At 48.9% G+C, this 24,400-nt stretch overlaps 1 protein-coding gene across 3 annotated transcripts; it reads right to left on the bottom strand.

The window, feature by feature from the left end:
* Positions 1-22,083, bottom strand: PLCD4 (phospholipase C delta 4). Of its 3 annotated transcripts, XM_011233677.3 has the most exons (16): positions 20,424-22,083; positions 16,048-16,103; positions 15,740-15,898; positions 14,125-14,353; positions 13,117-13,246; positions 12,303-12,534; positions 8,351-8,552; positions 7,138-7,282; positions 6,361-6,513; positions 4,288-4,482; positions 2,805-2,961; positions 2,390-2,506; positions 1,978-2,150; positions 1,292-1,427; positions 776-925; positions 1-694 (listed from the first exon to the last, which is right to left on the bottom strand). In XM_011233677.3, the coding sequence occupies exons 2-16, from the start codon at positions 16,067-16,069 to the stop codon at positions 588-590; spliced, it is 2,307 nt and encodes a 768-aa protein (XP_011231979.1). In that variant the 5' UTR covers positions 16,070-16,103; positions 20,424-22,083; the 3' UTR covers positions 1-587. The 3 variants fall into 3 exon arrangements, with proteins under 3 accessions (XP_011231979.1, XP_019662885.1, XP_034511071.1); XM_019807326.2 differs by having other exon boundaries at positions 1-925; positions 20,424-22,082; XM_034655180.1 differs by lacking the exons at positions 15,740-15,898; positions 16,048-16,103; positions 20,424-22,083 and having other exon boundaries at positions 1-925; positions 13,117-13,456; positions 14,052-14,251.
* Positions 22,084-24,400: the final 2,317 nt, after the last annotated feature.

Genomic DNA, 24,400 nt, shown 5'->3' with positions numbered 1-24,400 from the left:
AAAAGCTCTATTTATACACAGGGGGCCAGGGGAGAGCGGTCCAGTGGGGGCTCAGCTGTGCGGTGTTCTCTTGCGAGTTGTAGCATAGTCCTGGGGTCCGGTGTCCTTCCCCAGCCTTTGCCTGGGGAGCCTTGAGGCTCAATTTCTCTTCCCCTGGGCTCTGGATTTTGAGGAAGTTAGGGTGGAGGGGATAATGCCTCTTGGTGTCCCTCTGCTCCAAGCCCCTCTCTGGGTTTCTAGCTGCAGCCAGGCTTTGAGCTGGGGTTGATGAGAGAGGTTAGTCCTAGATCTGGATAGGGGATTGAGCCTATGGCAAGAGGAAGGAAGGAAATCCAATATAGAGTAGGTGAAGGAAGGGAGCAGAAATGATACCACAGACTTGTAAAAATGAAGAAAGGGAAGAGAGAGAGAGAGTGAAAAATCAGGTCCTAGATTTGCTTGTTCGGAAGGGTGAGGTAATTTTGTGCTTAGGAATGCACAGTCCAAAATTTGCTTTTTACCACCTCTGTTTGCTTTCTGGAGCATCCTTCCAGGTTTTTCTTACCATCTCAAGCCAGTGCACCCACCCTTCCCAAGTAGTGCCCACCTTAGGATTCATCCCCCTCCAGCCCTTCCCGGATGCTGATATTCACGAAGATGGAAGCTGGATGGAGGCTGATGCCATCCTTGGAGAGCAGGTGTATGTGGCGGTAGCCTGGAGAGGGGCAGGAGGAGGGCATTAGAAGGGCAGCCAGAGCCCGGGTGGTGGTGGCCAGGGGTTGGAGGACTGGCCCACCTTGCTGCATGCAGGTCCAAGGCACTGTGTACTGCCCGATAAAGTCATTTCGGGATTTCCAGTTGTAATCCTTGACCACAAAACGCAGCAGGGCCAGTTCGGGCACCAGGACCCGGAAGCTCAGCGTCTGCCCCCAGTATGGATTAAAACCTGAGGTGGTGGGGAAGGAGAGAGGGGGTGAAGGAACAGACATCGCTGACCGCTTTAGGCACTTCCTGGGTTGCTTTCCTTGTGTTCTCACAATTTTCACAGCAATCAGCATTTTACAGGTGAGGGGATTGCGGTCCAGAGTGGGAAAGCAATTTGCCCAGGTCACCAGAGCTCGTAAGTAAGGGGCCAGGATTCAGATCCAAGATGTCCAAGCCCTTATTCTTTGTCCCGATCCACACTGCCTCCCATGGAGGTGGGAGAGGGGGGTGGGGACAGGGACTTTGCAGCATGGAGGGCAGCGTGGTAGGGAAACAGTTCCTCCCACCTACCTACCCCACCCACCCACCCAGCACCGCCCAGCCTCACCGTTGTTCTCCACGTAGCTGGTCTCTTGCCGAGCTGTGTCTGGACGGACACCAAAGATCTCTACTCTCACCAGCGGATCCACAATGGACCTCTCTTTACTCGTGTCCTCCTTGGGGAGTTGCTGACCACTGATCACCTGCAAGCAGGACTCTGGAACCTCACTAGTTCCTGCTCAGCCCAGCCCCGCTCCAGCTCGCTCTTACACTGGGAGGTGGAGGGGGGGCAGGGGCGGCTAAGGAACTGGCGCTATAGCTTCTGGGTTTGAGTAATATATTCTCTTCTAGTAATCTGTCTGCTATCTAAAATGCATCCGAGTAGAAATTGAACAAGGTTTGAAAATAGGTACGTTCAGGAAACCCTTTACAGCCCTGACTCTACCCCAGGCATTGTCGTCGGCACTTCTAGACTAATGACGGCAACAACCCTGCAGGGTGGAGAGTAGCATTCCTCCCATTTTGTAGGCGAGGAGCCTGAGGTTCAGGAACTGGCCCAGACTTACACAACTCGGGAATGGGCTCGCACCTAGGCAGATGGCTCCCAAATCCCCACGGTTCACAGTCAGGCTGTCCTGCCTCTCGTGAGGAACTCTTCACCCACTCCGTTCCTGCCGGGCCCCGCCACCTCTGCCTCCGGCTTCCGTCCTGGCTACCCTAGGTTCTTCCCAGTGGTCTCCCTCTCCCTGGTACCTGGATTAGGAGGGTCTGGGCTTTGTAAGGGCTGATGGGCCGCTCGGGGTGGAAGGAGCTCTGGGCATCACGCAGGAAGTCAGGCTTCAGCACGTAGCCACAGCCACCGTTCTGGCGGAAAAGCCCATCATAGATGTCCATCTCAAGCCCCGCGGTCTGCACATTCATGGCCACTGCGGGCCCCAGGAAAAAGGAAGGCAAGCATACATCTCAGGAGCCCTCTAGCCCCTCTTTCAGGGAATGGAGGAGATGGATTGGGTAAAAGAGAGCCTGCTGGGAACATCCCCCCCCCATTGCATCTTTCTTAGCCTAGCATCCTTCAAGCGTTCCCTGGCCCTCCTGCCACTGGGGCGCTTAACTTCCCCCCTATTGCTCTTCCAATCCCTCTTCCCCGTCCATGCCTCCCGCTCACCCATCTGGCAGCCTGCGTTCCAGAGTTCCTGGGGGTTGTAGTTGGATGAATCTGTCCTCAGGCCACTGGGATACACACGGCTTAACTGCCAGGCATTGTGCTGCACAAACTCATTGCCTGTATAAAGGGTATAGTAGGGAGATGGCGATGGGGTGCATCTCCCCACTTCCCTGGCCTCAGGTACCCCACCTACCCACTTCACTTGTCCCCAGCATCTCCTGAGGCCAGCTCTCCTCCCCTGAGAGCCTCGAGCCCACTACTCAGAGCCCCAGTCCCTGTGCCTGCTCTGAGGCTCGCTTAGCTCCCTCATCCCTCCTTAACCTCTTTGTTCTCTTTCTTGGGACTCATCTGCCTGCCCAGCAGCCTGACCCTACCCAGCCCAAGTCCCTCCCTGACCCTCCCTTTTGGTCCTGACCAGCCTCCTTGATGAGGCTTCTGGCCTTGCTTTCAGAGAAAGATGACGTCTCATAGAAGCGGTAGTGCTCCTTCGAGTGAGTGAAGCTGTGGAATGGGACAGACTTCAAGTAGACAACCAGGGCAGAGAGGGACGGGCACAAAATGGGTTTGGATCTCTGGAAAAGGAGAAAATAGAGAGGAAGATGGAACTGAACCCCCGGCGATCGGAGAGGGAAGGAGCCAATAGCCAGGATCTGAATTTCCCCATCCGAGCTAAGCCTCTGCCCACTGCCTCCCCTTTGCATTCTCCCTCCTGCCTCACCTGCTTGGGAAAGAGAAGGGACTCAGGCTTGGAAATAGGAGCCTGAATCATAACCTCACAACAGATAGGCGGACAAAACAGCGGGCGAATCACAACCTGGGGATGGGAATGGGAATAAAGGCAGTCTACATATCCTGATGGGATCAGCTGCAGCCTCTGGGCTCAAAGGGTCTGCTCTACTGTAACAGGTTTTTAATTATTACTTTTAAGCAGAGAGGTGTCCTCCCTGCCTCTCATCTTTTAAAACAAATTAATAGTATAATTTGGTCAAAATGTACACGGACCCAGACAGATATGTCGAGGTAAGGCAAATGGCCATCGAAGTCACACCAGAGTGATGTGAGGGTCCCAGAGTAGTATCTTTACATTTTTCTCCTGAATTCCCATTTCCTTCCCTGGACATGGTAGCACGTTAGACACCACAGCCCCAGAGAGGACAGGATACGCCAGAAGTTAGTCAGCTAAGTCAAGGAAGTGCACGAGAAGGAGAAAGGCAGACTTCTAACAGAATCTCGCAGTCCCACCAACAGCACCCCTTCCCCACAGGGAGACGGACCGCGTTGGCACAGTCTCAGAGCCTGCACCTTCCCCAACTCCTACTCTTCCCTTGTAGCTATTTATGGCCCCTTCTCAGACTCACCTTTTCTAAGAAGCTTTCTCTAAGCCCATCTCAGGTGAGGTCACAGCGGTCACTTCAGTAAGCCCTACACCCCCAATACAACAGTGCAGGGTACTCTCTCTCTCTCTCTCACACACACACACACACACACACACACACACACACACACACACACCAGTGGTTTTCAAACTGGCCTTTAAAGAGACCGAGAAGAAGTACAAAGATGTCTCGGGAGTCAACGGGGGATTCAGGAGAGAGCCACGTGGGTGCTTCGACAAGGATGGCTCCGTGTTTCTCTCTTTTGAATGCAGAGTGCCCATGTAAGATTTCATTCCAAACCGATTCCATGGCCCAAAGAAGTTGGAAAGCCACTGCAATCTCTCTACATACGACAATATATCATGCTGCCATGCACGCATCCTTACCCCTCCTTTACTGGGGGCAAGGGGCATTTTGCTCCTTGGCCCTCCACCCTGCCTGGCTCTAGTCTCTCCGCACATGAACTCAGCTTATGGTACAGACTGACCAAATGCAGGACCAGAAAGACCCCTCCGGGCCCACCTTCTCCTTCTTTTTGTCCTTACTGCGCGGGCTCAACTCCTGGGGCTCAGACTCCAACTGGGCCTCCAGCTCCGAGTCGGCTTCCTGCCCCCCCTCCAGTTCAGACTCTAACTCTTCCTCCTCTTCCTCTTCCTCAAGATCTTCCTCAAGTGTCCTTAACTTCTTTCCCTTCACCAGGATCTTCCTCCGAAGCTCCTGGAGACAGAAACAAAGGGGCTTGTTCACCCGTCTGCTCTGGGACCGTGGTGGGGACCATGCAGCTCCCACTGCTTCTCACGGCCCCACCTCAAAGGCAGAGGAAGTGAGTGGCCGGAAGTCCCCACAGGGGGGCTCCTTGAAACGAACAGTAGAGATTCCCTATTGTTAAGCCAAATTGTCCCATCTCTAGCCAACTGGAAAACATTACAAAACAGAAAAATACCTCACATTTGACACAGAGATTCTTCCCAGATTCAAGATTTACATGTAAATATAAAGAACATAAGAGTATTAGAAGAAAACAGAATCTTTTTTGAATAGTCTTAAAGTGGGAAAACCTTTAGAAACGAGATGAGGGGTGTGTGGTGGCTCAGCCGGTTAAGGGTCTGACTCTTGGCTTTGGCTCAGATCATGATCTCAGGGTCCTGAGATCAAGCCCTGTGTCAGGTTCTGCACTTGGCAAGGAGTCTGCTTGAGATTCTCTCCCTCTCCCTCTGCCCACTCCGATCTCAAAAAAAAAAAAAAAAAAAAAGAAAAAGAAAGGAAGAAAAAAGAAAAGAAAAAAACAGGAGATGAAAACTCAGAAGACAAAAAGGACTGGCAGATTTGACTACATAAAGCTTAAAATCCTCTGTAGGGCAGACAGTGCTATAAGACAAAAGCAAAGACTGCAAAAACAGAAATTTCCCCAACATCAATGTCTTTAACATTTAAAAACTTGTTCTATAACAATAAATATTATAAAGCCCAATGAAAGTGGGTAAATAATACCAATTAATTCAAAAGAAAATACAGACCTTTCTTTTTTAAAAACTTGACTTTTTTTTTTTCCACATTTGCCACTATGAGTCCTCTTACTACTGGAGTTATTTGTGGTCTGTCTCTTACGCTGTTGGTCAGAGAGCAATTTGGTATTTTTTTCCAGAGGGCAACTTGACAGTGATAACCAAAATATTAACATGCAAACTCTTCAACCCAACAATTTACTTCTAGGAATCCATCTCAAAGAAAGAGTAAATGGGGAGCCAACGTGGCTCAGTTGGTTAAACATCTGACTCTTGATTTTGGCTCAGGTCATGATCTCAGAGTTGTGGGATCGAGCCCCATGTCAGGCTCCCTGATCAGCAGGGAGTCTGTTTGAGATTCTCTCCCTCTGCCCCTACCCACCCACCCCTGCACGCTTGCTCTCTCTCTCTCCTTCTTTCTCTCAAATAAATAAATCTTTAAAAGAAAGAAAGAAAGAATAAAAAGTAAATGGACAAAACTGTATGCACAAGTGAAAAATTACCAACAACCTGAATGTTTACCATTTACTGGTTGAATAAATAATGGTTCATAACAGAAAATGAAATACCATAGAGCTATTAAAAGGAAAGAAATTATACATGAAAAGACATCCATGATATATATTGTATATGAGATATAAAAGGGATATATATATGTGTATATATATACACACACATGTGTATATATATATACGTATACACACACACACACACACGTTTATATAAGCATTTACAAAAATCTCTTGAGACCCATTATGGAACAGGTTGAGATTAGGGTGGGGGGATTTCCCTTTCTCTATACTGTCCCTACGGTCTACAATAATTATGAACTATCAGGAAAAAAATCAAGATACTTCCATTGAAAAAAGAAATAAGAAATAAATAATTGATTTAAAATTTAGAAAACTATAAACAAGTCTGCATTCTATTGGATTTTTTAAAAATTAAAGTTGTCTCCAAAGATATTAAAGAGCAAGATGGGGCATCTAAGGGTGAGGAGAAGGGACCAGGTGGGGCATGAAAGAAGGAGCCAGTGGAGGGGGGTTTGGAAGCCACAGCAGAGCCTGGGCTGGGGGAACAGGGTGCCTACCTCAGGTGACGGCAGCTGAGTGGGCAGCAGCCCGTCCAAGGTAGTGCTCAGCAGCTGCTCCCCCAAGATCTCGGTCAGATGGTTCGCCATAACCTGCTGCTGCTCCCAGCTGCAGTGGTTCTCCAGGGACAGGATGACCGGGTAGTCTGATGTCTGGTGGGGAAGGGAGGGAACACCAGAGCCAGAGGTCTAAAGCGCGTGACCTCCTTGCTTCTCCAGACCTTCCCTGGTGACTCACTCAGCTGAGTACCCTGATGGCTAAACCCCTCTGACCCTATTCTGGGCATCGAGGAGGTCTTGCTGGGCCCGGGGCCCACCTCACATCTAAAAGTCATGGTTGGGATCCCAAGTCTCAGACCTATACCAGGTGTGACCCAGGTCCCTCTGGGACCTTTGAGTTTTTAGGCTCAGAGTGGGAAGGCTAAGCCGTTCCCCTGATTATGTGTTCGTGTTGCACTCTCATCTCCAGACTCCAATTGCCCCCAGCCCTACCCACAACTTTCTCTGTTTCCTTATCCACCCTCTCCAAGATGGGTGACAGTTGTTAGAAGTAACAGTCACTGATCTCTAGCAATTACCTCTGGGACTACTAATTACGAGGGACACATCCAACCCCTTATTCATAATCCCTTAATATTTGCCTGATGCTTCACGGTTAAAATCTCTTGTACATCTCTGCCATTTGATATAATCCATCTCCCTTCCCCAGATGTAGAGCCAGCCCATCTTCCCTCAGATCATCTTCCCTCACCAGTACGCCCATCCCGGGAATCCTACCTGGAAGGCGTACTGGGCTACAGTGGCCACGACATCTTTGAATGGGATGCGGGAGGTCAGGGTGTGTCCATGGTAAACGATAGGTTCCCCGCTAGGTCCATCCCATATATCCACCTCCACGCAGCGGCACCCCCTCTTCAGGGCCCTGCAAGAATCCCAAACCCCCAGGGACAGAGAGGTCAAGGTCTTATCTTCCATCTAGGAACTCTCTCCCCACTCTGGAGAGAACATTGCTCACTGGCACTTAGTCGTCAAGAGCCCTTCAAACTACATCTCTGTGGACCCTTCTCTGTCCACAGGGACATTGCTACGGCTCACACTACCTCCCCAACTCACAATCTTCCTTCAGCAAGTCATCACGTACTGCCTCATGACACTTCTGGTCTTCTGGTTGTATAGCATTCTGCAACACCTGAATAGTCAAACTCCTCTCAGTAATTTTGTTTGTGTTTAAAGTAAACTCTATGGTCAATGTGGGGCTTGAACTTGTGACCCTGAGATCAAGAGTTGCGTGCCCTACTGACTGAGCCAGCCAAGTGCCCCTCAAACTCTCAGGAAATTTATACATTATATTCCCTACTCGACTTTCTAGGGCAGAAACAATATGTTCCACTCATCTTTTATACCCTGAAGCTCCTAGTTCAGTTGCTGCCACTACAAAGATATCTAGAGTCTTCAATCCAATCCATCATTAATCACAATAGCAGATATCACTTATTAGCTATTAACACGTGGATTATTTCATTTAATCCTCACAACAACTCAGACAGAATAGGTATTTTTATCATCCCTATTTCATAGATGGGGATACTGAGGCACAGAGAGGTTAAATACTTAGAACCAGAGTACCAAGTGACAGAAGTAGGATTTGACCTCACATGGTCTGACTCCAGAACCTATGTTTCTAACTTCTATGCTCTGCTGCCTTCCATGTAACATTTAGTTTATTTATTTGTTCAAAATAAATCTGTTAGGAACTCTGAGTTCCAAGAGAGTTTCATAGCCTATGAAAGAGAGAGAAGCTCCTTTTACCCATAGAGTTTCAATACTACTCTCCTGTCAGTCTTCAACATCTCCTCCAAGTCTCTCAGGTATGCAGGGATCCTCAGCCCCACGGCCCCCCACAACATCTTTCCAATCCCTATTATCCACTGATAGCCCAGATGGCCCCTTCTTATGAGCTGGAGCACTTCCCCCTTCCTTCCCACTGCACCGTATATATCCCTCGACGCTGCTCTGGCCACAAAGCTGGTCCCCCACGAGGTAGGTGTTGTGAGAGGAGTTGATGTAGTAGTGGTTCAGGGGTTGAGTCATATCCTGGTAGATGGGGAGGCAGGTTGGGTTGAAGATATCTCCGTCCTTCGAGCAGAGGTAGCTGAGGAAGCCGTCCATGCTCAGCACATGTCGCAGTTTGCCTGAGGTGTGGAGTAGGGGAAGGCTAGAGTGAGAAGCTCTGAGCGAGGGCATCCCAGCACACCTCTAGCCCATCCTTCACCTCACCCCTCTCCAGGGTCCTGCCTTTCAGATGGTGCCCATTCTCAGCCTCCAGATGCCGAACGTGCCCCACCCACTGTCCATCGCTGCAGTCATCCCCACCCTCAGAGAGAGTTAAAGCTACGAGGAGAACCATTAAGATCATTCTAGCTCAGTGGTATCCAATAGAACTTTCTGTAATGATGGAAATGTTCTGCTCTGTGCAGTCCAATGTGGTAGCCTCTAGATACATATGGCTACCAAGCCCTTGAGATGAGGCTGTGTGCCTGAAGAACTGAATTTAAAATTTTGATTTTAATTAATTAATTAATTTTAAGTTTTAATTTATTTATTCATTTAAGTAATCTCTACACCCAAAGTGGGGCTCGGACTCATGACCCCAAGATCAAGAGTCACATCTTTTCCAAACTGAGCCATCCAGGCACCCCAATTTTAGTTAATTTATATTTATGTTGTTATTTTTAAGATTCTCTTTTTTTATTTTTTTTTAAAGATTTTATTTATTTATTTGACAGAGATAGAGACAGCCAGCGAGAGAGGGAACACAAGCAGGGGGAGTGGGAGAGGAAGAAGCAGGCTCCCAGCGTTGGAGCCTGATGTGGGACTCTATCCCATAACGCCGGGATCACGCCCTGAGCCGAAGGCAGACACTTAACCGCTGTGCCACCCAGGCGCCCCAAGATTCTCTTTTTTTAGATAGAGCATGCATGCATGTGCTCGTGTGGAAGAGCGGGGCGGGGGGGGTGGGGCGAAGGGAGAGGGAGGGAGAGAATCCCAAGCAGACTCTGCTGAGCACAGAGCCCCACAGCGGCTCGATCTCATGACCCTGAGATCATGGCCTGAGCCAGAATCAAGACTCAGAGGCTTAACTAACAGTCACCCAGGCACCCTGTTCATTTAAATTTAAATAGTCACACAGAGGGTCGCCTGGGTAGCTCAGTCAATTGAGCATCCACTCTTGGTTCCAGCTCAGGTCATGATCTCGGGGTTGTGGGATCGAGCCCCGTATCGGGCTCCGTGCTCTCCACTCATCGTGGAGTCTGCTTGTCCCTCTCCCGCCCCCTCTGCTCTTCTTCTGCTCATGTGAGTGCCCACACTCAATCTCTCTCTCTAATAAATAAATAAATAAAAATCTTTAAAAAAGAGTCACACAGAGCTCATGGTTACCATAAGGGACAGCACAGTATTCAGTGTAAAGGGTTAATTTAATATGGAGAAACGGAGGCCCAGAGAAAAACAAAGTCAAAGAGTCTTTAGCGACACGACCAAGGTACCTGTGTTTTATTCCCTGGGCTGTGTAGCTGCTGCCAGCTATGACCTGAGGGTTTCTTCCTTTCATCGGTTCCTGTACGGTATTTTGAAGATTGTTCGTCCAATATACCCCTGGATTGCAATATCCCCTCTCTTCTAGGGCAGAGCCCTGTCACTCCCTCCATAGGCCTCACCCATGTCAGCATGGGCTTCATACAATACCAACAACAACGACGAATATTGAACACTTGCTCTGTGCCCAGGACGTCCCATGCAGCATCACTCTTACTGCTCTCACCAACGTGATGACATAGATATGATATAATCTGCCCTGAGAGCTTAGGTAACATAACTAGTAAGGGAAGGAGCTGGGATTTGAACCCCGAGCAGGCAGGTGTCTGAGCCACGCCCATTGCCCTGGGCTGCGCAGTCTCATTGAAGGGCACATGGCTGCAGGGGGGCTCCCTTGGGAGTGGAACAACTTGACTCTAATGCCCAGCTTCGTTGCGCCAGCTTTGACAAGGCCTCCAGATGGTGGAGAGTAGCAGGAAGTCAGGCAGGAAGTTTTATTCTTAAAAGCAAGGACTTAAATTGCGAGAGTAAATCCACAGTTGCCAGATAATTTTCATGTGTGTCATTTCATTTGATCACCCATTATTTTACAAATGAGAAAATCGAGGCTCCGCTAGATCAAGCAGCTTGCCCAGGGTAACTGAGTTAGTAAGAAGCAGAGTGGGGCCTTGAGCCCAGGTCTCCTGGGGAGACTGCCCTCTGCAGCCAGAGTCTAGTATCGGACAGTTGAGTGCAGGGGAGGGAACGCCACCCAGAGGGGCAGGGGGTAGAATAAATGTAACCGATGTCTACATCCTATTTCTTAACGCTCGTGCATTCTTCTTCAATTTATTTTTCTGAAATGATTGCTTTACAGCCCCCTTTCTTCTCTGAGCATGGACAAGAATCTGGAATCAGGGATTCCAAGTGTTTCTGTTTGAGTCTAAGTTCCATGAGGGCAGCATTCTTGTCGGACCTTCTGCTCTATCTCTGGGGCTGAGAATAGGTCCTGGCCCATTACAGGGGCTCAATAAGCCTGAGCTGAAGTAGTGAGCGAATGAGTGAAAGGAGTGGGAGCTGAGACCTAGGAAACATGGGTCACTTGTCCAGCTCTCATTCATCTCATCTCTCTCTCTTTTTTAAAGATTTTATTTATTTATTTGAGAGAGAGTGTGCAACCAAGTGCATGAGTGCAAGAGCAGGGGGAGGAGCAGAGGGATAGGAGCGGAGGGAGAGGGAGAAGCAGGCTCCCCACTGATTAGGGAGCCTGACGTGGGGCTCCATCCCAGGACCCTGAGATCATGACCTGAGCTGAAGGCGGACGATTAACCAACTGAGCCACCCAGGCGCCCCTCATCCATCTCATCTCTAATCCTCATGCTCAACCAAGGTATTAGGTAAGGTCAGGAGATCTGAGTTTGAATCCCAGTTCCTCCTCTCATTAGCTGTGGCTTTGAGCAAGTCATTTGATCTTTCTAAATCCGAGTTTTCCTCTTTAGCAGAGCTGACTTAATAATAGAAGCCACTTCATCGGGTTGGGTGGTTGGAAGGATGAGAAGAGAAAAGGCATGTAGAGATGTTAGCACATTAATGGGATACTTAGCAGAGGCTGAATAAGGATTATGCTTTTGATTTACAAGATTGTAGTGAGGGCTAGAGGAAGTAAGTGATGTGAAAGTATCTTGTAAATCATTTATTATTAATGTAAATTCCTCGTGTTCTGAAGGGGGAACGGAGGGCAGGGCGATGTCTACTGAAGGGGCAAGGAGAACAGGCTGAAGACAGAGAGGGCATATTTGAGCTGTTGCTTACTGAAAACCAGGTGACTGTCCTCCTCCTCATTCCCCTGAGGCAGGGACTGACTAGCTTCCTGGGCCAGGGGCTTAGCCACTCAAGAACCACTTGGAGAATTTGGAGAAAGCCCAGGAAAGGGCAGAGAGCCAGCATTTAAAGAGACAGCAAACAGGAACCATGAAGGGAGCTGGAAGAAAAGGAATGAGGCACTCGAGGAGAAGAAGCCAAAGGGAGAGGACCAAGGATCTTCCTTTTCCACTGGGGACAAATGTTGATATCAGGATGAACTTATTCCGAAAGAGAAGCATGAGCATAGTGGATGAAAGGGGACTGATGGAATGTTCTTCCTCCTGAGAGATACAGCATTAAGGAGGAGACTCTTGTCTCATCAGGGCAGGAAACTGCTGTTCTCCTCCCCAGGGAGTGGTTGAATGAAATGATGATGATGGCACAGGGGCTGGGGTAGGGGTGGGCTCAGCCTTCCCTGACTTAGGCAGAAGGTGGCTTGTCTCTGGACCTTTCTAAGATTCCCCTCCTCGCCCATGTCCAGTGCCTCTCCACCCTAGCCCCCTTACCGCTATCTGAGGGCTCATAGCGATCGATGAGTTCCAGAGCGAGGTCAGAAGCTCGCTCTCCTTCTTTCTGCTCCTCTCGGAGGAAATCCACGAATTCCAGCAGGGTCAGCTTCTGCCCATCCGCCGAAAAGTTTTCGAACACCTCGTGCACCTCAGTACGCTTAGTCAGCGCCTTATAGAATTGTACAAACTCTTCTCCCTCCAGAGTCCCAGACTCGGACGTGTCTGCTGTCTGCAAGTGAGGGTTGAGAGGATGGTGGAAAAATCCTTTTAAGAGCACATTGTATGGCTTTGACCTGTCCTGTAAGGGCAATCTTGCTGACAGGTGGATACAGACATGTTTCCACAAAATTCTCCCAGAACTCCTGACACGTCGTGTTTATAGAAGCTGCTTCCGTAAGTAAAAAGCAAAATGGCAGCCATACCATTTGCTACTAGAGAAACATTTCAATTAGAAAGGGTTAAATGCCCCCAGCAAGTGCCTAAAAGGTCAAAAGATCCCTCCTCTATTGTATTCACATTCCAGTTGGACTTTTCCATTGTTATGGGGCACCTGGGAAGTTCTGGCCCTGGACAGAGAGGTCCTTGAGATCTGACACAGTCATGTATGGTTGTTTACCTTTCATAAGACTGAATCGTCTTTTGAAGACTGAGGGGTAAGAACCATGCCCTACACTTTCCATTGAGCCTGGCCTCATGATAGGGCATATAGGAGAGATTCAACAAAAAGTGATGCTGGATAGGGTCAAGTACACTGGCCACGTAATTACGTGGCCTTGGCTGGCTTCTGAAAATTCTTCCCCAAAACACTCACTTGGAAAAGCTGGAAGGCATATTCTTGGTCCATTTCCACATTCATCAGGTGCAGTAACCGCTGGACTTCATGGAAACTCATCCGACCATCCTGGTTCCTGTCTCCACGCTGGAACCAGTCACTCAGCCACCCAGGTGTGAGTCAAGGCAAAAGCACTGTGTGTGTTTGTGTGTGCAGGTGTATGCACGCTCATCCACTGACATCATCTCCCCTAGCTTTGCTACCAGGCTCTCCTCCATGCCAATGCATTTTCCATATTAGCTTCCAGAATAATCTCCCCTGAGCACCAATCTGTCTTGTCCCTGCATAGCTCAGGTGCCTGCAGGGTCCTCCTTGTTGCCTGCAGAAAGAAGCCTAAATTTTTTAATGTAGATTGAAGGTCTTCACCCCCGTGACCTGGCCCCCATGCAGCCTTCTCAACACACCTCTGTCCTCCCCATACTTTAGCCAGACTCTCCCTCCTGCTCTTCCACGTCCTGTCTCTGAGCCTTTTCTCATGCTGTTCCCCCCTCAGGCAAGAGAGTCTTCCCTGCTCCTTTCTTTATGTTCAAGTTCTACTCCTTAGCTTAATATACGGTGAATGAATGAATGAACAAACGAACGAATGAACGAATGACCTGGCATGGAAGGTGAATACAATCTAGGAAACCTGAATGAGTCAACACCATGCAGGCTGCTTCCCAGTCCTGCGGTAGTTAATGCCACCAGGATCTTCTGTTCAGCTCTCAAGATCAGGACCTTGTCTGGTCCTTTGCCTCTCACCATCCCTTCCACCATCCTGAAAGGCCTGATTTCTGCCCACCCTCTGTCTGGTTATGTCTTAGCTATCCCAAGCCTCCATTACCCCTTCAATATCCTTGACCTCACAGTGGCCCGAGCTGCCCTTGCCCACCCCACCTGGACTCTTAGTCCTCCCTCGAGCTGCACGCCCCCACCTGTCTCTAGCCCTGCGACATCTGGCTCCTTCAGTGACCCCTGGCCCCCACCGTGACTCCATCCCGCTGATACTGGTCCAGCCGCTCCTGTTGGTCCATGCCGGTGACAAAGTCCACCAAATGCTGGAGCCCCTGCATCCATATCTTGGCCTCCTCGACGCTGTTGGCCACCAGGTCCAGGTTGGAGCGGCGGCCGTGGAAGACGATGGTGAAGCCCTGCTCCAGGGGGAGCTCCTCTGCCAGGCTGCGCAGCAGCTCAGACTCGTGGCCCTCACGCACTCTCTCCACATCCGAGATCGAGACTGCCAGAGAGGAAACAGGTGGGGCCGGAGGAAGAGAGTCGGCCGAATTGCAGGGCCAGAGGGTCGGGGGCACTTTGTGAAGCCATAGGGTGGAGGAACCCCAACCTCCACAGGATGAGACCCCTAAAGTCTTGGTACAGGGAGACGCAGACCCCTGGGATTCAGGATTCCCCATGAGTCACTGCCATGTTCAGAGGCAGTTTGGCAAGGGGCCTGTGCTGGGGGTGGCAAGACCTGGCTTCGGGCCACTGGCTGGCACTGTGACACAGACCAAAATGACTTAATCCCTCGGTACCCTCATCTGAAATAAGGGACGGTCCCTTCTATGGCCAGTCCACATGTGACCACTGGTGGGGCTGACAGATGGAAACACACTTAAAAAGATAGAAGCAGTTACACCCAAGCATGATATGTTCAAGTCCAATTCCCCCATTCCAGGTTTGGGGGCCTCCTCTTTCCAGATGTCTAGGAAAGAGCCAAGGAAATTCATCTACTCCGTTTCCTCAGCTGGGGGAGCTGTGGATCGTGAGCTCTGATTATGTCTCTAAAGCAGACTCTCTCAGATGTGTCCTGTGATCGGATTTTTAGAGGGTCATAAAGCGTCCAGCCAACAGGATGTGCATTGTGCTGCATTTATGATATTTAAAAACATTCATCATAACGGCTAGTCTAGGAAATGCATCCTGGTGTCAGGTGCCATGGTAGCTGCCTTGTACATTCACTTCCTGAGTCCCTGTCACCTTCTAGGCAGGTGCTGTGCAATTCCCATTTTGCAGATGAGGAAACTGAAGCTTAATATAACTAACTTGTCCAAAGCCACTCAGCTTGAAAGTGGCGGAGCCAGGGCTTTGATCCAAGCAGTCTGATGCCTGAGATCATGCTCTCACTATAATAATAATAAAATATAACCTAGGATTTATTGAGCCTTATTATGCACCAGGGCCCTCCTAAGCCTTTTACGGGCAGTAACTGATGGAATCCTCAAAAATAGCCGTTAAGAGGCTAGTGCTGTTAAAATTTCCACTTTACAGGGGCGCCTGGGTGGCCCAGTCGTTAAGAGTCTGCCTTTGGCCCAGGGCATGATCCCAGGGTCCTGGGCTCGAGCCCCACATCGGGCTCCCTGCTCTGCTGGGAGCCTGCTTCTTCTTCTCCCGCTCCCCCTGCTTGTGTGCCCTCTCTTGCTGGCTGTCTCTCCCTCTGTCAAATAAATAAATAAAATCTTTAAAAAAAAATTTCCACTTTACAGGCTCAGAGGTAGATGCAAGAGGGACAGTGCAAGGACACACTGTAGGACCCTGGTTCCGCCCCCCGCCGCGTTCAAGCTGCTGGGCTTTTCAGAGTCTGATCCCCCCACCGCGCCCACGCCTAGCTATCCATGTGACTCACAGGTGGGCTTGGCAGTGCCGCCTGCCTGCCGGGAATGCCAGACTGTCATGCCATCATCCTGAAGTCTGAAGTATCTTTGTTTCTTCCAGCTTTTGGACCTCACCTTGCGCATCAGCATGCCCTTCTGCATCATCAGCAAGTCCTGACTGATAGGCAGCCCTGGGCCGGAAGAAGAAGGGGCTGGCTGGGTAGCCGGTGGGAAGGGAGGAGGGCCCAGGAGGAGCTCTTGAACAGGGGTCCAGACTCCTCCCCTCCTCCCCATCCCTGAGCTGTCTCCCCAAGCCCTCCTCTCCTGCTGGGGTACTCACGGCCCTGCATCAGAGAGGCCATCACCCACCGCTCCACCAGCTGGTGCCAGAGTCACCTGGAGGAGCAAGAAGGAACAAGAGGCTCTGGGTTAATGCTGTTGATCTTAGAATAACAGATCAAAGGAGGAAGAGAAGGAAACCCGTGCTTCCTGACGGCCCACGATGCGCCAGGGGCTTCATCTACATAATCTTTAGCCCTTCTTTTACTTCTAGTATAAATCTGATGACTTTGAAGCTTAGAGAGGGTAAGAAACTTGCATCAAATCACATAGGATTCAGAATTTAAAGCCCAATATGTCTGATTCCAAAGTGTCTGCTGTTTCCCACAGCCACTGCCAGAGAGGACGACGCCGAGGCCTTCTGCCCAGCACCCCACAGTCCGCTGGGTAGCCGGAGTCACACCCTCAGCTCCTTTTTATTAGGGACCACCATCTTGCTGGCTGCCCCCTTTCCAGACCTGGAATCTCTCTATAGCCTAGGCTTCTCTTCTCCAGGCGGAATCACCCCAGCTACTCTATCTTGGGGACCCTCTCCATGCTCCCATGCAGACCCCCTCGCTCCCGAGGGGCCAAGGCAGAGTGCTGCTTTTGCCTCTTCAGTGACACTTAGTGCCATCCTTGCTACATAAGCCACCTTCTTCTGCCTTCCCACGGGAAAGCACATTTTATACGCCTTGTCATAACACTTATCGTCAACAGCTTAACGGACCACGTTACATGGTCTTAGAAATGCATTTTTAAGTCTTCTTTGCCTCCCGATAAAGGGAACCCTCTTTAAGATACATGCTAATTTAGGTCCTGGTTAAGTTGTCCTAGTAGGTCACAACAAACGTCTCTTGAAAAGAACCAGAAAAGGGGTGCCTGGGTGGCTCAGTCTGTGAAGCGTCTGTCTTCGGCTCAGGTCATGATCCCAGGGTCCTGGGACTGAGCTCTGCATTGGGCTCCCTGCTCAGTGGGGGGCCTGCTTCTCCCTCTGCCTCTGCCCCTCCCCCTGCTTGTGCTCCCTCTCTCTCATAAATAAATATCTTTAAAAAAAAAAAAAGAGCCAGAAAACTTGATATGCAGGCACATTGATTCTAGCTCTGCCCCTCTAAGAAATTCTCAACTCTTGACCAAATCATTCTGGAACAGGCAAAGCGCACGAGAAACATAAAACTCTATGCTTTGTGTAAGCAAAGGAACTGCCCTCGAATAGAAATGCTATGTTTTTTAATTGATAAGTTCACATTTTTGACCATAGTGAGCATTGAAAAGACTCTAAAGCAAATATTCAGTTCATGCTCTGTTAGCACGTGGTATGGCTCAACTCACTAGGCTCATAAATGAACAGCAGAAGTCCAGAAATGTGAGGTGGTTTGTCTGAGATCCCGCAGCATCTCAGCGCCCTCTCTCTCTTTAGCTGGAAGAGCCTGTCAAGTCACCCAGGGGTGACCAAATCTTCAGGAAAAATGCAGAGGTCACTAAAAATATAGCTCCCCTGACTGGAGGACCTAGGGAAGGCTTTCTAAAGGAGTAACAACATGCAGGTGCCCGGAGGAGAGGGGAAGGTTGCGAGCCAGTCTGTCCCTAGGTGGGAAAGATAAGGCAGCCCCTCAGGAGAGACAGAACTCTGTGATAGTTCCAGAAAGCAAGAGTTTTGCCTGCTGAAGCTGAATATAGTGAGCCTGGGTGAGACCAGAAGAAGCCTCTGGGGGGACCCAGAGGGCTTCATGAGAGGCAGAAAAGTAGCTCCCCTTTCTGGCTAGAGTTTGGAATCTAAGGCTCACAAAAACTGAATGAAGACTGAAGTAACAGGTCCCTCCTAAATGTCTCGGGTCCCCAGACTCCAGCAGAAGGGGGAAGCCTGTGGTTCTGATCCCCCTCACCGACATCCTGCCTTATCTCCTCTTGAACTTCAGTTCCCATGTCTGGGGCATGGGGACCGAGGGATGGGGGGAATCTCGGCCCTGGGAGAAGACAGAATTCCCTTCCCTTACACCTGTGTCCAGGAGCCTCACAATCATTTCCTGAAACATGGGAAGCCTCAGCTCAAGTGCTGGGACACCCCTATTTTGGAGCCTATCTCCTCTCAAGCAAGCCTTAGAACATTATTTTATGCTTTTTGTCAAACTCTTCCAACCCCAGGGCTTGGCGTGCTCTACCAGTCCTGCTCCCATTCCTGAATCACTACTTTAAACCGAGATCCAGGCGACATGTGGCTGTATGAGGGCCGAATTCAACTCAGGGAGCCACAGAATGTCAGAGCTGGACTTCATTGTATAGAGAAGGGCTAGAAAGATGAGCTGAACTGCCAGAGTCATTGAATGAATTACGTGGCAGAAGTGGGACCAGAACCATGGTTCCCTGTGACCAGCTCAGAGATCTCACCAAAGCTCTGCCCACAGAAAGGGTTTTCTCTAGGGGCACCTGGGAGGCTCTGTCCAACTCTTGGTTTCAGCTCAGGTCGTGATCTCAGGGTTGTGGGATCCAGCCCCACATCGGGCTCCGTGCTCAGCACAGAGTCCCCTTAAGATCCTCTCTCTCCCTCTGCCCCTCCCCCTTCTCTCTCTCTCTCTCTAAAATAAATAATAAATAAATCTAAAAAAAGAAAGAAAGAAAGAAAGAAAGAAGAAAGAAAAGAAGGAGGGAAGGAAGGATGGAAGGAAGGAAGGAAGGAAGGAAGGAAGGAAGGAAGGAAAGAAAAACCCTTTCCAAAAGAAAACTTTTGGAAGCAGGTTAGAGCAGGGCTAAGAACCAACAAGGGACATGGATGCTTTGTTTCCCTGCCTTTGTCATTCTCTGCCCCCACCATGTCCCACTTAATAGCCTTTCCTTTCTTCCCATTTCTCTCCTCTCCCCATCCTGGTGCCTTCCTTTTCCTTTCTCCCAGCTCACTCTTCTCTCCTGATCCCGTCTGCCTCCCTACTTGCTCACTTGTCAGCCTCTCTGTGCTCTCCTCTCTTTATTCTTCTCCCCACCCTTTCTCCCAATCACCTCTTCCTCTTTTTCTTTCTCCTCTAATTCCCAAAACGTTGGGTTCTGGTCCCCTGAGCCTGGGGTCCAGGAGGGAGGAAGACACTTGGGAGCACACCCCTTCACTCAGCCTCACTTCCCCCGTATCCTAGGAGACTGAATAAACGCACTGCCCAAAGAATGCGACTTAGAACCCAGGTGTTCCAGGTCTTGGTGTTGCCTCTGGTGTCTGAAGGTAGGATGGGAAGGATGGTCACAGCTGATGCAGGTGCAGTGAGGAGAGAAGGAACAAAGGATTGGGAGTGGGAGTAAGAGCAGGAGGTGAGAAGCAGAGGATGAAGACTGAGAGTAAGAGATTGGATCTTAACTATTCACTCCTGGACGCGAATGTGGAGATCCTCAGGGACACAGATAATTACCTCTATAACACAGATGAGAGAACAAAGACACAAAATAAGGTGGGAAGTGGCCAAGGCTGCCCAGTAAGACTTGGTCCTCAACTTACAGGTAAGAGATGGACTTTGGTAGAGTTGCCAATGATGGCAATGGCATTACAGTGAAATTCGGGGGTGTCTCAGGGCTCCCTGAGGGGCAGGAAGGAAGAGAATCTTTGTCTACTGTCTTGCTTCTGAGCAGGATTATTAGGTGACCTCATTCATATAAAGAGGACAGAATGGCTCTGGTCATAGGTAGCCTTCAGAATGTTAGAGCTTGAAGACTCTTTCCTAACTTATCTCATCCAAAGGTTCCCAGCTACATTGATATCCCTAGGTCAAATAGCGATTCCCTAGCCCCACCCAAAATCTGCCAAATCAGAATTTGCAAGGATGGAATTCAGGAATATTTATTTTTAAAAAGAACCCCTACTACACAAGCAAGTCTGGGAAACCCTAAATTCCTATCCCAGATCAGGAAGCTGCTGTCCAAAGTCGCATAGCCTGTTAGTGGCAAAATCAGGGCTAGAAGCAGGTGCTCTTCCCAGCACAGCACTTGGGCATGCCAACAAACGCCCTAACCCATGGAGCAGGCTAAGAACAAGTAAAGAGCTCAAAGCCCGGCTCTTTCTAAGGAAATCTTGTTAACTCTATTGTTTCTATCATTTTCCCTTGGTCTTCGGTAATCCTTGACATTCTGTTAATGAATCTATCCTACTCCAATTCTCTCTCTTCCCTTACCAAGATGGGGCTCACTTCTGAGTGGTATCTAAGAGGTCCCCATGTAAAGGGGTGACTGCCACAGCCAGGAGGACAACTATAAATCAAAGGGCTAGAGAGAACCAGGAGGTGGGAGCCTTGCAGACGTGTTAGGGCTAAGGAGTCCGGGGTACAATTTAACCAGGGTGGATAAGCATGTGGAGGACAGAGTTAGGGACTCAGGCAGGGCAGAGCTGGGAGTAGAGGCTGGTCAGAGCCTCTGGGCCCTTACCGTGGGCAGGATAGCAGTCCTGTGTCTGTGAGCTGTGCGATGCTCTCTCCTGTGGGACCAGGAAACCCAGCTGGGCTCTTTCTCTCCTCTCTTGCTCCTTTCGCTGTCTTCCTCCCCTTTTCTACTGCAGTTTGCTGCTGTGACTGGCAGACTTGCAGTCAAAGGGAAGGAGTAGGGAGGGGAGAGGTGTGAGCTCTCTTCTCAGTCCAGCCCTTCCAACTCTTAAAGGCCCAGGACACTGATCAATGTGAGGGAGTATTGGGGGAGGGGTGGATAGAAAAGGATTAAAGGAGGAGGAGCCTGGCTGCCCTTCATCTAGATATCAGCCCTCACTGACCCCAGTCCTGCAGTAGCTCTCAGAGTGAAACCCAAGGAGTGTCTGAGTTGCGGTGCTCCGTGAATCACTGCTTCTCATTCCACACAGTTTCTCCCTGCATGTTACACAGCTGTCTTTGCCCTGATTTCATCTGGCTCCTTTCCAGGGTGTCTGTTCCACCGGCCTGCTTCTGTGTCTCCGCACCCTGCCTTTCAGGGCACTCCGTCTAGCTCTGAGGCACAGGGGAAGGAAAAAAGAAGCAGGACAGGGAAGGAGAAAGATGAGGAGAAAGGGAGGAGAGGAACGATCCTAGAGGATTGAGGGACGGGTTAGTATCTCTGTACATTTTGGGCACTCGCTGAATATTATGCATAACATAAATGCATGAAACAATTCATTTGTTTTCTTTACATGTATGCGTTCTATGAACGTTTGTTCAGCACCTCCCATGTGCGAGGACATGCGTGTGAGTTTATAAAGATGTGTGTAGAGATGATGCAGACTCATGGTATTGTAAGAATCAAGGCCAAAAAGTGGAGCACGAGATTGGAAAGACGCCCAGGGGGAAAGAAAGGTGATGAGCTTCTTGCAAGGTCAATGAACAGGTACCTGAGACAGAAACCGAGACTGAGGAAAGGGGACCAAGTTAGGAGAAGAATATAGGGGAATCACAAAAGGCTTCATTATGGCCCCATACTACACACTGAGACCGAGACCCAGGGAAGTCTTGGCAATGTTCTGGGCTCTCACATGTCAGCAGCAGAGACAAATAGTCCCTGGAGCTCTCCCAAACACTGTGAGCTGAGACCTACTTTTGCTTTGCCTTGGAAAGACTGTGGGGTATGGAGCTTTCTGGACCAGTGGATGGGAGTCAGGCAGCCAGGCTGGACTTGGACTTCTGTGGATCCTTTCCAGTGAGGTGTGTTTTAATCATAGGCACAGAGGGAACTAACTGTATGAAATGATGTGATTTTAAGTGTGCTGAGATCTGGCTACCTCTCATGGCTCCCCGAAACACCCTTTGAGTGCCTAATATTCTACCATTAGTGATTATTTATAGCTAAACCTTTAGTCCCATTAAAATAAAATCCTCCTAAGTGATTACCATAAATGTCAGGACTGTGGTTACTTAGGGGAGGAGGGTGAGTTGTGATAGGATCGGGCACATAGCTGGCTTCTGAAATAGCTGGCCGAGTTCTGTTTCTAGCCTTGGGTGCTAACGAGGGTCTTCCCTTTATAACTTATTCAACTATACATTTTCCTTTCTTTTCTTTTTTAAGTAATTTTAAAAAAGATTTTATTTATCCATTTATTTAGAGAGTGCATGAATAGAGGGAGGGGCAGAGGGAGAGAGAAACTCAAGCAGACTCCACTCAGTGTGGAGCCCGATGCAGGGCTCGATCTCATGACCCAGGCTGAAATCAAGAGTCGACACCCCACCAGCTGAGCCACCCAGGTGCTCCAGGAACTTCTTTAAAATAAAATTTCTTTTCATTCTGCACAGTTTCATTTCCGCACATGTCTACACCCACCATGGCTTGAACTTGCAACCCCGAGATCAAGAATCACATGCTCCACCGACTGAGCCAGGAAGATGCCCCTAACTATACATTTTATGTATTTTTCTATATTGTGTTATATTTCACAGCAAGAGGGTTTCTGATTTTTGCAACTGGTAATTTCTGAAGTTTTATTGGTTTTTCATAGTTCATCCGTTGAGTTTCCATATTGTCCTCAGAGTTTTTGGTTTTTTAAAGTTTATTTACTTATTTAAGTAATCACTACACCCAATGTGGCACTTGACTGAGCCAGCCAGGCGCCCCTGAGAGCAGATTTTGATAAAGAAAGAGGGGTATGCAGGGAGGGGAGGCTGAAGAGGGAGGCCATTCGTGGGGAATAGAAAGATTAAGGGGGCATCAAAATTTAAATGGTGCTGGCTTTAATAGAGCACCTGTCTTCCTCTCCCATTTCGACTCCCCTAACATCATCATGTCCTTAGTTTTCCATGCTTCCCCCTCACATTCCTCACTCCTTCTACACTCCATGTTTAGGTACGCTTTGCCTCTATTTGCCTCACCTAATTGCTGCTGAACTTCCTTCCCTTCTGGGAGTTCGGTGAGGGGTATTATCATTCCTCCTGGATTTTCTGGGAGAATTCAGATCTTAAATATTCTTTTTCGGTGTTCTCATAAACATACCAATCCTCCCCAGATCATACATTCTGATTTTGGGGGGCAGGCACTTGGAAGACTTTCACAAGGTTAGAATGGCTCCAAAGAGTGGCTTAGAAGACTTGCCTGCAGCAGGACGATCTTTAGATCTAGGGAGGGAGCAGACAGACTGGGGGCGGGGGAGCGGGTTGCTGGTACAGGAACTATCCATGTGGTTTGGTTGTTCCTATTTCCATAATGGTCCTGGCCCTTCCCCCGCTGTTGTCTATTATTAACAGATCCAGAAACTTGATCAGGGCAGCAGCAGCAGAGGGATTTTCTGGGAACCATGCCCAGGAAAGGCCCAGAAGCCCTAAATTGAAATGAAGGGGCAGCTGGCAAAGAGGGAGACCTAAGCACTGTCCTCTCCTGCTGCCACGCAGACAAACCTAGACCCTCCTAATACACAGGGGAGATGCCCTAAACAACTTGCTTCTTGGTACTAGAGAGTCAGAGACCAGTTCCCCAGTCCATCCAGCCAAACTACTCAAACTTCTGAAATAAAGCCCATTTTCTTTGTGGTCAAAAATGCAGCTCAAAAATATTAAATTCCACGTGAAAAACCATCAATATGAGACCACTTGTGGAATTAAAAGCCAGGATACGTAACTTCAAAAGACCAGAGAATATATAGCCATTTCTCAATTCTGACATTAAAAACAGAAAACTAAGGGGAAGGGGAACAAGGGAGGTATAAAATCAGAGAACAAGATGATGGAATTAGAATAAAAAATACAAGTGGTGTGATATTCCACATTGAGACACAACCTTCAGAAAAGGTCATAAAACAAAACACAAGAGTGTGCTATTGGTAAGAAGCATGTCTACAAAAAGGTGTTAAAAAAAATAAACTGTGGGGGCGCCTGGATGGTGCAGTCGTTAAGCGTCTGCCTTTGGCTCAGGGCGTGATCTCGGCGTTCCGGGATCGGGATCGAGTCCCACATCGGGCTCCTCCGCTGGGAGCCTGCTTCTTCCTCTCCCACTCCCCTGCTGTGTTCCCTCTCGCTGGCTGTCTCTCTGTCACATAAATAAATAAAATCTTTAAAAAAAAATAAACTGCGGCATAAATCTTAACAACAACAAAAAGGTTTAAAGTTAAAGGAACACATCTGGAAATGGAGACTCCACTTTCATCCTTACTCGAAATTGCCTTGGCTGTCTTGGCACTTTGCATTTCCATACAGATTTTGGAATCCGATTGTCAATTTCATAGAAATATACCTGCTGGGATTTTACTCAGAATTGAATTTAACCAGCAGATCAACTTGAGAACACTGGCATCCTTACAATATTGTTTTCTAATCCATGGAGAAGATACATCTTTCCATTATGTAGGAGTTTAATTTCTTTCCAGAATGTTTTGTTGTTTTAATGTAAAGGTTCTGCATATCTCTCAACGTATCTATTTTGAGCTATTTGATTTCTTATGCTCTATTTCTTTTAAGGTTTTT

This window comes from Ailuropoda melanoleuca, chromosome 2 (assembly GCF_002007445.2).
Source record: "Ailuropoda melanoleuca isolate Jingjing chromosome 2, ASM200744v2, whole genome shotgun sequence".
NCBI classification, from domain to species: domain Eukaryota; kingdom Metazoa; phylum Chordata; class Mammalia; order Carnivora; family Ursidae; genus Ailuropoda; species Ailuropoda melanoleuca.
Note: the sequence above shows the minus strand (reverse complement) of the source record. Positions and strands in the feature narration are given on the sequence as shown.

What these genes read in the sequence shown, in the direction of transcription:
- PLCD4 (XM_019807326.2), bottom strand. Translation starts at nt 16,069, where the DNA reads ATGGCCTCTCTGATGCAGGGCC. An exon ending in CTATGAGCCCTCAGATAGCG is followed by an intron (nt 8,553 to 12,302) that starts GTAAGGGGGCTA and finishes TCCACACCTCAG; the next exon opens with GCAAACTGCGACATGTGCTG. An exon ending in AGCGTCGAGGGATATATACG is followed by an intron (nt 7,283 to 8,350) that starts GTGCAGTGGGAA and finishes GGATTCTTGCAG; the next exon opens with GGCCCTGAAGAGGGGGTGCC.